This window comes from Coregonus clupeaformis, chromosome 13, assembly GCF_020615455.1.
Source record: "Coregonus clupeaformis isolate EN_2021a chromosome 13, ASM2061545v1, whole genome shotgun sequence".
NCBI lineage: Eukaryota > Metazoa > Chordata > Actinopteri > Salmoniformes > Salmonidae > Coregonus > Coregonus clupeaformis.
Window position 1 is genome coordinate 48,093,430 of NC_059204.1, and position 16,460 is coordinate 48,109,889.

A 16,460-nucleotide genomic window follows, 5' to 3' on the forward strand; every position below is an offset into this window, starting at 1 on the left:
CCACTAGGCAAAGATACAGTAAACGGCCTCAAAACAAAACAGAGGCGAGCAATACGCAAACTATGCGTATTACACTAAACAACGAAACAGATACAAAAACACGCAGCACTACGGACAGGCGAAAAACAACACACAACCTAACCAATACAAAACAGGCAACTTATAGGACACGTAATCAGACACAAACGGACACAGGTGTAAAAGACAGACAAAAGCAATCAAACATAGAAACATTCAACGGTGGCAGCTAGTACTCCGGGGACGACGAACGCCGAAGCCTGCCCAAACCAGGAGGAGGAGCAGCCTCGGCAGAATCCGTGACACATCTAAAAGGTAAAATTATGGAATTAAGAAATATAGAAATATTAGGACGAGCAATATCTGAGTCCGGAGTTTAAATATATACAGTTGAAGTCGGAAATGTACATAAACCTTAGCCAAATACATTTAAACTCAGTTTTTCACAATTCCTGACTTTTCATCCTAGTAAAAATTCCCTGTTTTAGGTCTGTTAGGATCACCACTTTATTTTAAGAATGTGAAATGTCAGAATAATAGTAGAGAGAATGATTTATTTCAGCTTTTATTTCTTTCATCACATTCCCAGTGGGTCAGAAGTTCAATTAGTATTTGGTATCATTGCCTTTAAATAGTTTAACTTGGGTCAAACATTTCGGTTAGCCTTCCACAAGCGTCTCACAATAAGTTGGGTGAATTTTGGCCCATTCCTCCTGACAGAGCTGGTGTAACTGAGTCAGGTTTGTAGGCCTCCTTGCTCGCACACGCTTTTTCAGTTCTGCCCACACATTTTCTATAGGATTGAGGTCAGGGCTTTGTGATGGCCACTCCAATACCTTGACTTTGTTGTCCTTAAGCCATTTTGCTACAAATTTGGAAGTATGCTTGGGGTCATTGTCCATTTGGAAGACCCATTTGCGACCAAGCTTTAACTTCCTGTCTTGAGATGTTGCTTCAATATATCCACATAAAGAAGTGCCTCAGTCCCTCCTGCAGCAAAGCACCCCCACATCATGATGCTGCCACCTCCGTGCTTCATGGTTGGGATGGTGTTCTTCGGCTTGCAAGCGTTCCCCTTTTTCCTCCAAACATAACGATGGTCATTATGGCCAAACAGTTCTATTTTCGTTTCATCAGACCAGAGGACATTTCTCCAAAAAGTACGATCTTTGTCCCCATGTGCAGTTGCAAACCGTAGTCTGGCTTTTTTATGGCGGTTTTGGAACAGTGGCTTCTTCCTTGCTGAGCGGCCTTTCTTGTTATGTCGATATAGCACTCGTTTTACTGTGGATATAGATACTTTTGTACCTGTTTCCTCCAGCATCTTCATAAGGTCCTTTGCTGTTGTTCTGGGATTGATTTGCACTTTTCGCACCAAAGTACGTTCATCTCTAGGAGACAGAACGCGTCTACTTCCTGAGCGGTATGACGGCCGCGTGGTCCCATGGTGTTTATACCTGCGTACTATTGTTTGTACAGATTAACGTGGTACCTTCAGGCGTTTGGAAATTGCTCCCAAGGATGAACCAGACTTGTGGAGATCTACAAAATCTTTTCTGAGGTCTTGGCTGATTTCTTTTGATTTTCCCATGATGTCAAGCAAAGAGGCACTGAGTTTGAAGGTAGCCCTTGAAATACATCCACAGGTACACCTCCAACTGACTCAAATGATATCAATTAGCCTATCAGAAGCTTTTAAAGCCATGATAATTTTCTAGAATGTTAGCTGTGTAAAGGCACAGTCAACTTAGTGTATGTAAACTTCTGACCCACTGGAATTGTGATACAGTGAATTATAAGTGAAATAATTTGTCTGTAAACAATTGTTGGAAAAATTACTTGTGTCATGCACAAAGTAGATGTCCTAACCGACTTGCCAAAGCTATAGTTTGTTAACAAGAAATGTGTGTTTGAAAAATGAGTTTTAATGACTCCAACCTAAGTGTATGTAAACTTCCGACTTCAACTGTATATACAGTGAGGGAAAAAAGTATTTGATCCCCTGCTGATTTTGTACGTTTGCCCACTGACAAAGAAATGATCAGTCTATAATTTTAATGGTAGGTTTATTTGAACAGTGAGAGACAGAATAACAACAAAAAAATCCAGAAAAACACATGTCAGAAATGTTATAAATTGATTTGCATTTTAATGAGGGAAATAAGTATTTGACCCCCTCTCAATCAGAAAGATTTCTGGCTCCCAGGTGTCTTTTATACAGGTAACGAGCTGAGATTAGGAGCACACTCTTAAAGGGAGTGCTCCTAATCTCAATTTGTTACCTGTATAAAAGACACCTGTCCACAGAAGCAATCAATCAATCAGATTCCAAACTCTCCACCATGGCCAAGACCAAAGAGCTCTTCAAGGATGTCAGGGACAAGATTGTAGACCTACACAAGGCTGGAATGGGCTACGAGACCATCGCCAAGCAGCTTGGTGAGAAGGTGACAACAGTTGGTGCGATTATTCGCAAATGGAAGAAACACAAAAGAACTGTCAATCTTCCTCAGCCTGGGGCTCCATGCAAGATCTCACCTTATGGAGTTGCAATGATCATGAGAACGGTGAGGAATCAGCCCAGAACTACACGGGAGGATCTTGTCAATGATCTCAACGCAGCTGGGACCATAGTCACCAAGAAAACAATTGGTAACAAACTACGCCGTGAAGGACTGAAATCCTGCAGCGCCCGCATGCTCCCCCTGCTCAAGAAAGCACATATACATGCCCGTCTGAAGTTTGCCAATGAACATCTGAATGATTCATAACTATTCACCGCCCCCCCAAAGTCAATACTTTGTAGAGCCACCTTTTGCAGCAATTACAACTACAAGTCTCTTGGGGTATGTGGCTGTAAGCTTGGCACATCTTGCCACTGGGATTTATGCCCATTCTTCAAGGCAAAACTGCTCCAACTCCTTCAAGTTAGATGGGTTCCGCTGGTGTACAGCAATCTCTAAGTCATACCACAGATTCTCAAATGGATTGCTTTCTGGGCTTTAACTAGGCCATTCCAAGACATTTAAATGTTTCCCCTTAAACCACTCGAGTGTTGCTTTAGCAGTATGCTTAGGGTCATTGTCCTGCTGGAAGGTGAACCTCCGTCCCAGTCTCAAATCTCTGGAAGACTGAAACAGGTTTCCCTCAAAAATGTCCCTGTATTTAGCGCCATCCATCATCCCTTCAATTCTGACCAGTTTCCCAGTCCCTGCCAATGAAAAACATCCCCACAGCATGATGCTGCCACCACCATGGTTCACTCTTGGCAGGCCCTCTCTTGGTAGGTTTGTTGTGGTGCCATATTCTTTACATTTTTTAAATAAGGATTTAATGGTGCTCCGTGGGATGTTCTACGTTTCGGATTTTTTTTATAACCCAACCCTGATCTGTACTTCTCCAGAACTTTGTCCCTGACCTGTTTGGAGAGCTCCTTGGTCTTCATGGTGCTTGCTTGGTGGTGCCCCTTGCTTAGTGGTGTTGCAGACTCTGGGGACTTTCAGAACAGGTTTATATATACTGAGATCATGTGATAGATCATGTGACACTTAGATTGCACACAGGTAGACTTTATTTAACTAATTATGTGACTTCTGAAAGTAATCGGATGCACCAATCTTATTTAGGGGCTTCATAGCAAAGGGGGTGAATACATATGCACGCACCACTTTCCGTTATTAATTTCTTTTAGTTTTTTGAAAAAAGTTATTTTTTTCATTTCACTTCACCAATTTGGACTATTTTGTGTATGTCCATTACATGAAATCCAAATAAAAATCCATTTAAATTACAGGTTGTAATGCAACAAAATAGGAAAAACGCCAAGGGGGATGAATGCTTTTGCAAGGCACTGTATGCACATGTAGTGGGTAAAGCAGTATGTAAACATTATTAAAGTAACCAGTGTTCTATTATTAAAGTGACCAATGATTCCATGTCTATGTACATAGGCAGCAGCCTCTAAGGTTCAGGGTTGAGTAACCAGGTGGTAGCCGGCTAGTGACAATTCAGCGCAGGGTACTGGGCGGAGGCCAGCTAGTGATGACTATTTAACAGTCTGATGGCCTTGAGATAAAAGTAGTTTATCAGTCTCTGATACACCATCCAAAGTGTAATTAATAACTTCACCATGCTCAAAGGGATATTCAATGTTAGTCGTTTTTTTCTCCATCTACCAATAGGTGCCCTTCTTCGCGAGGCAATGGAAAACCTCCCTTGTCTTTGTGGTTGAATCTGTGTTTGAAATTCACTTCTCGATTGAGGAACCTTACAGATAATTGTATGTGTGGGGTACAGAGATGAGGCAGTCCTTTAAAATCGTGTTAAACACTATTATTGCATACAGAGTCCATGCATCTTATTAAATGACTTGTTAAGCAAATGTTTACTCCTGAACTTTAGGAATACGTTTAGACTCAGTTTTTCCATTTTTTGTGTATAAATAATAATAATAATTCCACTTTGACATTACGGTGTGAATAATTTCTGACGGCACTGTACCGTATACAGTGCATTCGGAAAGTATTCAGACCCTTTGACTTTTCCACATTTTGTTACGTTACAGCCTTATTCTAAAATGGATTAAGTAATTTTTTCCCCTCATCAATCTACATACAATACCCCATAATGACAAAGTGAAAACAGGTTATTTAAAAAACTTAGACCTTTTGCTTTGAGACTCGAAATTGAGCTCATGTGCATCCTGTTTCCATTGATCATCCTTGAGATGTTTCTACAACTTGATTGGTGTCCACCTGTGGTAAATTCAATTGATTGGACATGATTTGGAAAGGCACACACCTGTCTATATAAGGTACCACCGTTGACAAGTGCAAAAACCAATCCATAAGGTCAAAGGAATTGTCCGTAGAGCTCCGAGACAGGATTGTGTCGAGGCACAGATCTGGGGAAGGGTACCAAAAAATGTCTGCAGCATTGAAGGTCCCCAAGAACACATTCTTAAATGGAAGAAGTTTGGAACCCCCAAGACTCTTCCTAGAGCTGGCCGCACAGCCAAACTGAGCAATCAGGGGAGAATGGCCTTGGTCAGGGAGGTGATCAAGAACCCGATGGTCACGCTGACAGAGCTCCAGAGTTCCTCTGTGGAGATGGGAGAACATTCCAGAAGGACAACCATCTCTGCAGCACTCCACCAATCAGGCCTTTATGGTAGAGTGGCCAGACGGAAGCCACTCCTCAGTAAAAGGCACATGACAGCCCACTTGGAGTTTGCCAAAAGGCACCTAAAGGACTCTCAGACCATGAGAAACATGATTCTCTGGTCTGATTAAACCAATATTTAACTCTTTGGCCTGAATTCCAAGCGTCACGTCTGGAGGAAACCAGGCACCATCCCTACGGTGAAGCATGGTGGTGGCAGCATCATGCTGTGGGGATGTTTTTCAGCAGCAGGGACTGGGACACTAGTCAGGATCGAGGGAAAGATGAACGGAGCAAAGTACAGAGAGATCCTAGATGAAAACCTGCTCCAGAGCACTCAGGACCTCAGACTGGGGAGAAGGTTCACCTTCCAACAGGACAACGACCCTAAGCACACAGCCAAGACAACGCAGAAGTGGCTTTGCGACAATTCTCTGAATGTCTTTGAGTGGCCCAGCCAAAATTCCGGACTTGAACCCGATCTAACATCTCTGGAGAGATCTGGAAATATCTGTGCAGCGACGCTCCCCATCCAACCTGACAGAGCTTGAGAGGATCTGAGGAGACGAATGGGAGAAACTCCCCAAATACAGGTGTGCCGAGCTTGTAGTGTCATACCCAAGAAGACTCAAGGCTGTAATCGCTGCCAAAGGTGCTTCATCAAAGTACTGAGTAAAGGGTCTGAATACTTATGTAAATGTCATATTTCATTTTTTATATATATATATACATTTGTAAACATTTCTAAAGACCTGTTTTTGCTTTGTCATTATGGGGTATTGTGTGTAGATTGATGAGGAAAAAAAACGATTTAATTCATTTTAGAATAAGGCTGTAACGTAACAAAAAGTTTATAAGGTCAAGGCGAATGCACTGTATATGAGCTCTGGAGTTGTATATAGTATGTTACTATACAGCCACTGCATTCCAATTGAGGCACTTATCAATGACCAAATCTGCCTTTTTCAACTCGTATACGGGATGACAGGGGCTGTGAGTGTAAACGGCTACAGGGCTGGAGTTATTACAATGGCTCTTTCATTCATATCAACTTGACAAGATTACTATTGTCAACCCTATAAAACCTGCCATTAACTCTTTGAGGTGTACTTAGCTGCAGTATACAGTATCTGTAATTCCACACAGAGCTGTCCATTGTGAGAGCTAAGGGAGTGCTCAGGGGATTCCACCCCTGTTCAGACAGACAGACAGACAGACAGACAGACAGACAGACAGACAGACAGCTGTCTGGTTCTTAATAGCAAGGCAGCAAGGCAAAGTCATTCTGAGTGAGAGCTCTTGCTCTGCCTGCCTCTCATTTGGAACGTGTCAGGCAGGCTATGTGCTCCTCTCCCTTCTCCCTACAGACATGAATACCTCTATTAATTCATTTTCCTGCCCCCTCTCCCTACCTCTCCTCTCCTGACTTCTCAGCTATTTTCTCTGGTTTGAAAATAGATTAAAACCTGCCCTTCTCAGTCATACGGAATTAGCTCTCATCTTTACTTTGAATTTTTTATTCCCCTGTACCAAAGATGAGTTTGTTGTCTTATTGGAAATGCATTGTTGTTTTAGGCCCGTTCTATGGCCTGGTATTTTGCAGTCCCTGAAAATATGCAATCAGGCACACAGAGTCAAACACACACACACACACACACACACACACACACACACTGCACAGTGATCAGTGAACACTGAAGTTATGGTATGCACAGAGGGTCTGCCTCGGAGACAGGAGTTAACCTCTGACTGCTGCTGTTGCTGTGGCTTCCTCATTAGAGCCTTGGGAACAGTGGGTCTCCCGGGCAACCAATCTCTTAAAGGAAAGATTTTGAATGTTAAATTGTTTTTTGTGCATCTCTGAGCGATGTTCTATCGATTCCCAGGGTCATTTCATGTTCTCATGTGTATCTGAACTATTGCAGTTCAAGCAGCAGAAATTCAGCCGGTATGACGTAGCACTGTTATAAAGCTGCTCTCACTACACTGGAAGGTAATAGGAATACGACTTTTAGATCAGGTAAACGTCTATCATACATGTCAGATTTCAATACTGGCCGATGTCATAATGCGGGAGGTTGTCTTCTCTTGAATGAACCATTGGTCATATTTTTGCAATATTACTACCTCGGGAAAAGTGTAATTTAAGAGAGTCCACAACATTTTTCCTATTTGTCTGCCTCTTCAGTCCAGGGTGCATTGCATGGTGCCGTTGCATGGCCGTTGCGAATGTCAGACTCCACTCTGCGAGGCACATCGATCTGCAGGTTCAACATGGTGAGATTGTAGACTTCTTAAATTGATAGTGCAGTTTGTTTAGGTGATTTTACAGCTAATTAGCTACTTCACAGGCTGATGTTGACTTGGGTATTATTATTTCCTGGTTGCTCAAATTCTAATAGTTCGCCTAATTTCAGTTTATGTGACAAAACAAGCAAGTATAGTGTAGAGAATCATTGTACCATCTAAACCACTGTGAAATATATTTTCCATAACCAAAAATATTGTATTTTCAGCTGTTTGAAGCTGGTGTACAAAACTGAAATAAAAAACAAGAGGTATAGAAATAGTGCACATTGAACATATCTACCAATTCTTAGACTTGCTTTCAATAAGAATGACAGATCTATAACTCACATTTCTATGTGCATTTTATCAGGGATCCCAAAAAGCTATACTGTATATTGCAGCTTTAACACAGTAAATTATAGGAATGAGTGGTTTTGGGTGGAATTTTCCTTTAACAAGGCAGCAGGCTGACCCTCCTGGCCAGATCCAACGATCCAACGCCAGCACAGTACTGCTCTCTCCATCAGAACTCTCTGCCTCAGACACACTGCCAGTCAGGCCTGACTCTGAGCTGGAAACCCAGACGGGACAGGGCTTCTCAGGCTCTCTCAGGCTCTGCTCTCCCATTTCAGTCTTGGCAGGCCAGGCAGGCTCACTGTTACAGTGGAGCTGGATCCCATCTTCAATAAGATGCTGCACTTCAGCATAGTTTTTGCTGACTTATCCATCATTGCTCCTGTCAAGGTTTACAATTTCTATGCCAATTTACAGCTACAGATCTATTGTGCTCTGGTCTCACGGTGATAATACCAGAGTTGTGATCCAACTGTCTTGACACTGTAGACCTTTTTCAGACAGTAAAGCTGGTGACAGAGTGATATAATTGTGATTGTTAGGTGAAGTTGATCCCTCAAATGTTAGTTTGAGATTTTCTAGCCCAAATGGCAATGTTCTTTGTTGTTGAAGACGGAGTTTGATTTCAGATTTGGGAGTTTGGATGTCTATCACAGTGAAACCAGAAATAATGAGTCTGCAAAACCCCAGTCTTGCACCATTGTTTAATAAGAAATAACTTGACTTAGTTTCATTTCCAAGTAGCCTTCCCTAACACGTAGAAGAATGGGAATTCTTGCTTTCAAGACTTCTGTCTTCTCGCCTCCCGAGTGGCGCAGCCGTCTAAGGCACTGCATCGCAGTGCTAGAGGTGTCACTACAGACCTGGGTTAGATCCCAGGCTGTATCACAACTGCCCGTGATGGGGAGTCCCACAAGGCGGCGCACAATTGGCCCAGCGTCGTCCGGGTTAGGGGAGAGTTTGGCCGGGGGGCTTTACTTGACTCATCGCGCTCTAGCGACTCCTTTCGCGGGCCGGGCGCCTGCAGGCTGACTTCGGTCATCGGTTGAACGGTGTTTCCTCCGACACATTGGTGCGGCTGGCTTCCGGTTAAGCGGGCGGGTGTTAAGAAGCGCGGTTTGGCGTGTCATGTTTTGGAGGACGCATGACTCGACCTTCGCCTCCCGAGCCCATTGGGGAGTTGCAGCGATGAGACAAGATTGAAAAAGGGGGTAAAATACAAAAATATTAAAATACTTCTGTCTTCTGTGCATTGAGGTGTGTACTTCTTTCCTCCAGGGTAGAATCTTTCCTGTTAGCTCCTTTATTCCCTAGCATGACTTAGGAAACGTGAAGGGTCGCCCCCAGGTGGTGAAGGTAGGAAACAACACAGGGGCCCCACAAGGGTGCGTGCTCAGCCCCCTCCTGTCCCTGTTCAACCATGACTGCACGCCTCCATCTCAATCATCAAGTTTGCAGACGACACAACAGTAGTAGGCCTGATTACCAACAATGACGAGACAGCCTACAGGGAGGAGGTGAGGGCCCTGGCGGAGTGGTGACAGGAAAACAACCTCTCCCTCAACGTCAACAAAATGAAGGAGCTGATCGTGGTCGTCAGGAAACAGCAGAGGGAGCACGCCCCTATCCACATTGACGGGACCACAGTGGAGAAGGTGAAAAGCTTCAAGTTCCTCGACGTACACATCACTGACAATCTGAAATGGTCCACCCACACACCAAACAGCACCTCTTCAACCTTAGGAGGCTGATGAAATTCGGCTTGGCCCCTAAGACCTGCACAAACTTTTACAGATGCTCAATTGAGAGCATCCTCTTGGGCTGTATCACCGCCTGGTACAGCAACTGCTCCGCCCGCATCCGCAGGGCTCCCCAGAATGTGGTGTGGTCTGCCCAACGCATCACCGGGGGCACACTGCCTGCCCTCCAGGACACCTACAGCACCCGATGTCACAGGAAGGCCAAAAAGATCATCACGAACATCAACCACCCGAGACACGGCCTGTTCACCCCGCTATCATCCAGAAGGCAAAGTCAGTACAGGTGCATCAAAGCTGGGACTGAGAGACTGAAAAACAGCTTCTATCTCAAGGCCATCAGACTGTTAAAAAGCCATCACTCGCCGGCTACCACCCGGTTACTCAACCCTGTACTTTAGAGGCTGCTGCCCTATGTACATAGACATGGAACACTGGTCACTTTAATAATGGAACACTAGTCACTTTAATAATGTTTACATACTGTTTTACTCATTTCATATGTATATACTGTATTCTAATCTACTGTATTTTAGTCAATGCCACTCCGACATTGCTCGTCCTAATATTTATATATTTCTTAATTCCATGATTTTACTTTTAGATTTGTGTGTATTGTTGTGAATTGTTAGACACTACTGCACTGTTGGAGCTAGGAACACAAGCATTTAGCTACACCCACAATAACATCTGCTAAATATGTGTATGTGACCAATAACATTTTATTTTATTTTGATTTGATTTGATCCGTTATTAGAGTTCTAGAGTTCCTGAGATGAGGTGAGCAACTGCCTTTCTGAGTGGAGGATGTGTGTGTATTTAGCCCTGCTGCATCGTAAGGCAGGTTACGTTTGACTTCACAGTGGCTCAGAGAGCTGGCTAATCGAGGTGTAACCGCTGGTGTCAATTTATGCTGCGTCCAGATCTTTCCTTGGTAATTAAACCTCGGGAGGATGTGACAGCTCCTTATGTAATATTTCCCAGGAGGCTGTGGCTAAACGGCAGCATCAGCGGCCCCACTCTAGCTCTGCGGTCGGGGGGAGAGAGAGGAGCATTTCACACTCCTTGTCTTCCCCATTCTCCAGGTCAGACACATGATAGGGGGCCACTTGGATTGCGTTGTCACGCCACATTTTGGCTGTCTGCATTTATGGAAACATTAGTGCTTTTGTGTTTTTTTCTTCTGTTGGTTGATCTAAATGGCCCCATATTGATCAACTCATTTCCCTTTCAGTCTCATGTCAGTTCTACTTGTCAATGCTGTCCTTTCTTCTGGCTGATCTTCAAAGTGGTTGAGATATTGATTATTGTGTATTTCCCTTTCTCAAAGTTATTCTCAAAGTGTTTTTTAAAGCTGCAATAGGTAACTTTTTGGGCGACCCGACCAAATTCACATTGAAAGCAAGTCTAAGAAGTGGTAGATCTGTTCTATGTGTGCTATTTCTATGCTTCCCGTTCTTCAGTTTCGTTTTTGTGTATTTTACTTTTGGTTTTGTACACCAGCTTCAAACAGCTTGAAATACAATATTTTGAGTTATGGAAAATATATTTCACAGCGGTGTAGATGATACAATGATTCTCTACACTATATTTGCTTGTTTTATCACATAAACTGAAATGAGGCAAACTGTTAGAATTTTTGCAACAAGGAAATGGCGGAGTGATTTTTCTCCATAGTGTACCTTTAAAGTCAAATGTTATTTGTCACATGCACTGAATATAACAGGAAAGGGGGATACATAGTCAGTTGTACAACTGAATGCATTAATCTGAAATGTGTCTTCCGCATTTAACCCAACCACTCTGAATCAGACAGGTGCGGAGGCCTGCCTGAATCGACATCCACGGCACCCGGGGAATAGTGAATGAACTGCCTTGCTCAGGGGAAGACCGACATATTTTTACCCTGTCGGCTCAGACATTTAATCCAGAAACCTTTCGGTTACTGACCCAACACTCCTACCTGCCAGGCTACCTGCCGCCAGGTGTAGACCTTACAGTGAAATGCTTACTTACAAGCCCTTAACCAACAATGCAGTTTTAAGAAAATAGAGTTTTAGAAAATATTTACTAAATAAACTAAAGAAAAAAGAAAAAAAGAAAGTGACACAATAAAATAACATTAATGAGGTTATATACAGGGGGTACCGGTACCGAGTCAATGTGCGGGGGTACAGGTTAGTCGAGGTCATTTTTACATGTAGGTAGGGGCAAAGTGACTATGCACAGATAATAAACAGCGAGTACCAGCAGTGTAAAAACAAAGGGTCTGCAAATAGTCTGGGTGGCCATTTGATTAATTGTTCAGCAGTCTTATGGCTTGGGGGTAGAAGGTGTTAAGGAGCCTTTTGGACCTAGACTTGGCGCTCCGGAGAGAACAGTCTATGACTTGGCTGACTGGAGTCTTTGACCATTTTTGGGCCTTCCTCTGACACCGCCTAGTATATAGGTCCTGGATGGCAGGAAGCTTGTCCCCAGTGATGTACTGGGCTGTACGCATTACCCTCTATAACGCCTTACGGTCGGATGCTGAGCAGTTGTCATACCAGGCGGTGATGCAACCGGTCAGGATGCTCTCGATGGTGCAGCTGTAGAACATTTTGAGGATCTGGGGACCCATGCCAAATCTTTTCAGTCTCCTCAGGGGGAAAAGGCATTGTCGTGTCCTCTTCACGACTATCTTGGTGTGTTTGGACAGCCCTATAGGCTGTCTCATCATTGTCGGTGATCAGGCCTACCACCGTTGTGTCATCAGCAAACTTAATGATGGTGTTGGAGTCGTGCTTGGCCACGCAGTCGTAGGCGAACAGGGAGTACAGGAGTGGACTAAGCACCCACCCCTGAGGGGCCCCGGTGTTAAAGATCAGCGTGGCAGATGTGTTGTTGCCTATCCTTACCACCTGGGGGTGGCCCGTCAGGAAGTCCAGGATCCAGTTGCAGAGGGAGGTGTTTAGTCCCAGGGTCCTTAGCTTAGTGATGAGCTTTGTGGGCACTATGGTGTTGAACGCTGAGTTGTAGTCAATGAACAGCATTCTCACATCGGTGTTCCTTTTGTCCAGGTGGGAAAGGGCAGTTTGGAGTGCGATTGAGATTGCGTCATCTGTGGATCTGTTGGGGCTGTATGCGAATTGGAGTGGGTCTAGGGTTTCCGGGATGATGGTGTTGATGTGAGCCATGACCAGCATTTCAAAGCACTTCATGGCTACCGACGTGAATGCTAGGGGGCGGTAGTCATTTAGGCAGGTGAGCTTCGCTTTCTTGGGCACAGGGACTATTGTGGTCTGCTTGAAACATGTAGGTATTACAGACTCGGTCAGGGAGAGGTTGAACATGTCAGTGAAGACACTTGCCAGTTGGTCTGCACATGCTCTGAGTACACATCCTGGTAATACATCTGGCCCCGCGGCCTTGTGAATGTTGACCTGTTTAAAGGTGTTGCTCACATCGGCTACGGAGAGAGCGTGATCACACAGTCGTGCGGAACAGCTGGTGTACTCATGCATGCTTCAGTGTTGCTTGCCTCGAAGCGAGCATAAAATACATTTAGCCCGTCTCGTAGGCTCGCGTCACTGGGCTGCTCGCGGCTGGGTTTCCCGTTGTAGTCCGTAATAGTTTGCATGCCCTGCCACATCCGACAAGTGTCAGAGCAGGTGTAGTAAGATTCAATCTTAGTCCTGTATTGACGCTTTGCCTGTTTGATGGTTCGTCTGAGGGCATAGCAGGGTTTTCTTATAAGCATCCTGCTCTTTGAAAGCGGCAGCTCTAGCCTTTAGCTCGGTGCGGATGTTGCCTGTAATCCATGGCTTCTGGTTGGGATATGTACGTACGGTCATTGTGGGGACAACGTCGTCAATGCACTTATTGATAAAGCTGGTGACTGAGGTGGTATACTCCTCAATGCCATTGGATGAATCCCGGAACATTTTCCAGTCTGTGCTAGCAAAACAGTCCTGTAGCGTAGCATCCGTGTCATCTGACCACTTCCGTATTGAGCGAGTCACTGGTACTTCCTGCTTTAGTTTTTGCTTGTAAGCAGGAATCAGGAGGATATAATTACAGTCAGATTTGCCAAATGGAGGGCGAGGGAGAGCTTTGTACCTGTCTCTGTGTGTGGAGTAAAGGTGGTCTAGAGTTTTTTTCCTCTGGTTGCACATGTGACATGCCGGTAGAAATTAAGTAAAACGGATTTAAGTTTGCCTTTATTAAAGTCCCCGGCCAATAGGAGCACAGCTTCTGGATGAGCATTTTCTTGTTTGTTTATGGCCTTATACAGCTCGTTGAATGCAGTCTTAGTGCCAGCATCGGTTTGTGGTGGTAAATAGACGGCTACAAAAAATATAGATGAAAACTCTCTTGGTAGATAGTGTGGTCTACAGTTTATCATGAGGTACTCTACCTCAGGTGAGCAATACCTCGAGACTACCTTAATTTTAGACATTGCGTACCAGCTGTTATTGACAAATAGACACACACCCCCACCCCTCGTCTTACCAGACGTAGCTGTTCTGTCCTGCCGATGCACAGAAAACCCAGCCAACTGTATATATTATCCATGTCGTTGTTCAGCCAGATATTACAGTTTTTAATGTCCCGTTGGTAGGATAGTCTCGAACGGAGCTCATCCAGTTTATTCTCCAGTGATTGCACGTTGGCTAATAGAACAGATGGTAGATGCAGGTTACCCACTCGCTGACGAATTCTCCCAAGGTACCCTGATCTCCGCCCACTGTGTTTCCTTATTTTCTTCATGCGAATGACAGGGATTTTTACCTTGTCTGGGAGCAACATTATATTCTTCGCGTCCAACTCATTAAATAAAACATCTTTGTCCAGTTCGAGGTGGGTAATCGCTGTTCTGATATCCAGAAGCTATTTTTGGTCGTAAGAGATTGTACCACCAACATTATGTACAAAATAAGTTACAAACAATGCAAAACAACACACAAAATAGCACAATTGGTTAGGAGCCCGTAAAGCGGCAGCCATCCCCTCTGGCGCCAGTTAGTTTTTCATGTTAGAAGCTTGTGATTGTAGAGTTCAAACCCTCCCTTCTCATCTTTCTCTCTCTCAGGCAGGAATGATCCGTATGGGGAAGGAGGAGTTCTTCATCGAGCCCCTGGTGCGTGGAGGGGGTCTGACGGGGGAGGAGAGCGGAGACGGACGACATCACATTGTTTATCGCTCCTCTGCCATTAAGAGGCCCCCTGTCAATCAAACAGCAGACTCTCACCCCAGAGGTAAAAGGAACTTCAGATACACCTCTACAGAATCCACATGATTTTCCTGACTGTCAGGAGACATGATGAAACTCCTTCATAGGTCATTATCATCTGTAACTTTAGAGTGCTGAATGCAGATAAACCTTATGGGATTTCTGGGTTTAATATATGAGCTGCTCTGTCAGATTATTGTCCTTCATTTTGAAATATGAAACAGTTATGAAAGACTTGTCTCCTAGACATTCCATTTGTATCCCTCTTGGGATATACTGTATGTTGAAATGGCAGTGAACTTTGCTTTATTGTGCAGAGAGAAAACAAATGTATAAATCTCCATATCCTCCAAGTTCTCCTGGTCCAGCCTGATGAACACTATGGATGCTATCCAGAGAAAGCATCCTATTCCACATTTGTTTATTCAGATTTTTTGTGTTTCCTGATTCTATAATCTAATATTTAGTTCACTGTATACATAACCTGTCATGACTCCACATGTAAATACACAAAAGCGTGCGCTCTCTGGCATGCCTCTACTAAGCAAATCAAACTGGAGGATAGTTCAACACCCTTGTTTGACAAAGCAAAGGCTACTAAACTCGAATGAACCAAATGTCCTACTTTCTATTGTCTCTCTACAGTGTACAGCCATTGGACTTTGTAAAATTGTGATAAAGCATTCTCACTGGATGGAAACAGTACAGTATGGTGCAATGTTCCTTTCTCTCAAGTCCCCCCCATTTGACCCTGTCCGTTCCTAAAGTGTCCCAAAACTCCACTGACAGAGCAGGAAGATACACTGCGTGGGTGGATGAAGACAAGCAATAAAGTTATAAAAGGGAATCACATGTCACTTCAGTTCCAGCAGCGGAGCTCAGCCTGAAGATATTGGGAGGCTAGACTTGCTTCTCAGTCACTTCAAATTTGTAGTTTATTTGTCAGAGTAGTTCTACTGTCTACTCTAAAAGATGATACGAAAGGCAGATGTATTCCACTTGGATTGTTATATACAAATTCTCGTAACACAAATGCACACACTCTCACACAATTTATATAAACGTAAAGAGCACCAATACACACACATACAGTACACACATAATTGTATGAACATCTATAGGGGGAACTGGTAGAGATACAGGAGAGACACCCTCATGATGGACTTTGGCGACATCAGCTGGAATGTGTGGATTGGATTAAAAGCTCAGATGTAGTCGCACAAATCCATCAGAGGCGGTTCGGTTGCAGCCAAGACGAGCTGCAGCCAGGCTACTCCTATGTGGCAGGACTGAGTGCTGATGGGATATTAGCCCACAGTAAACTAAACTCCTCCAGTGGAGGAGAGCATGGTTGATCTAGAGCAGAATCTAGATGGACCTTGTAGTTCAAGAGAATGATAAGGACATTAAGTAAAAATTAACATTAAGAGCGCTATTCAATCAGATCCGCATATCGGTTATTTTGGCAGTGTCGGAGGTGGAACTGCGTTAGAACTGTCAAATTATTATACCTAAAGCGGACATTGCCATTGGCTGCACGGAGTCTTATTAAGAGAAATCCCATGCGGCCTTGTTTACATGTTTGAACACTGGAATGTGAGATGTAATCTACACCTCGAATAGGATGATAGAAATCCTCATTATTTAGTTGAATGATTTTTCAATTTGAG

The 16,460-nt window shown here is 43.9% G+C and overlaps 1 protein-coding gene across 1 annotated transcript in view; it reads left to right on the forward strand.

The window, feature by feature from the left end:
* adamts2a (ADAM metallopeptidase with thrombospondin type 1 motif, 2a) overlaps positions 1 to 16,460 on the forward strand; it is an 82,774-nt gene that overhangs the window by 19,274 nt on the left and 47,040 nt on the right. Inside the window, exon 3 of the mRNA XM_041894460.2 lies at positions 14,650 to 14,815. Coding sequence (XP_041750394.2) covers positions 14,650 to 14,815 — 166 coding nt within the window. The remainder of the gene's footprint in view (positions 1 to 14,649; positions 14,816 to 16,460) is intronic.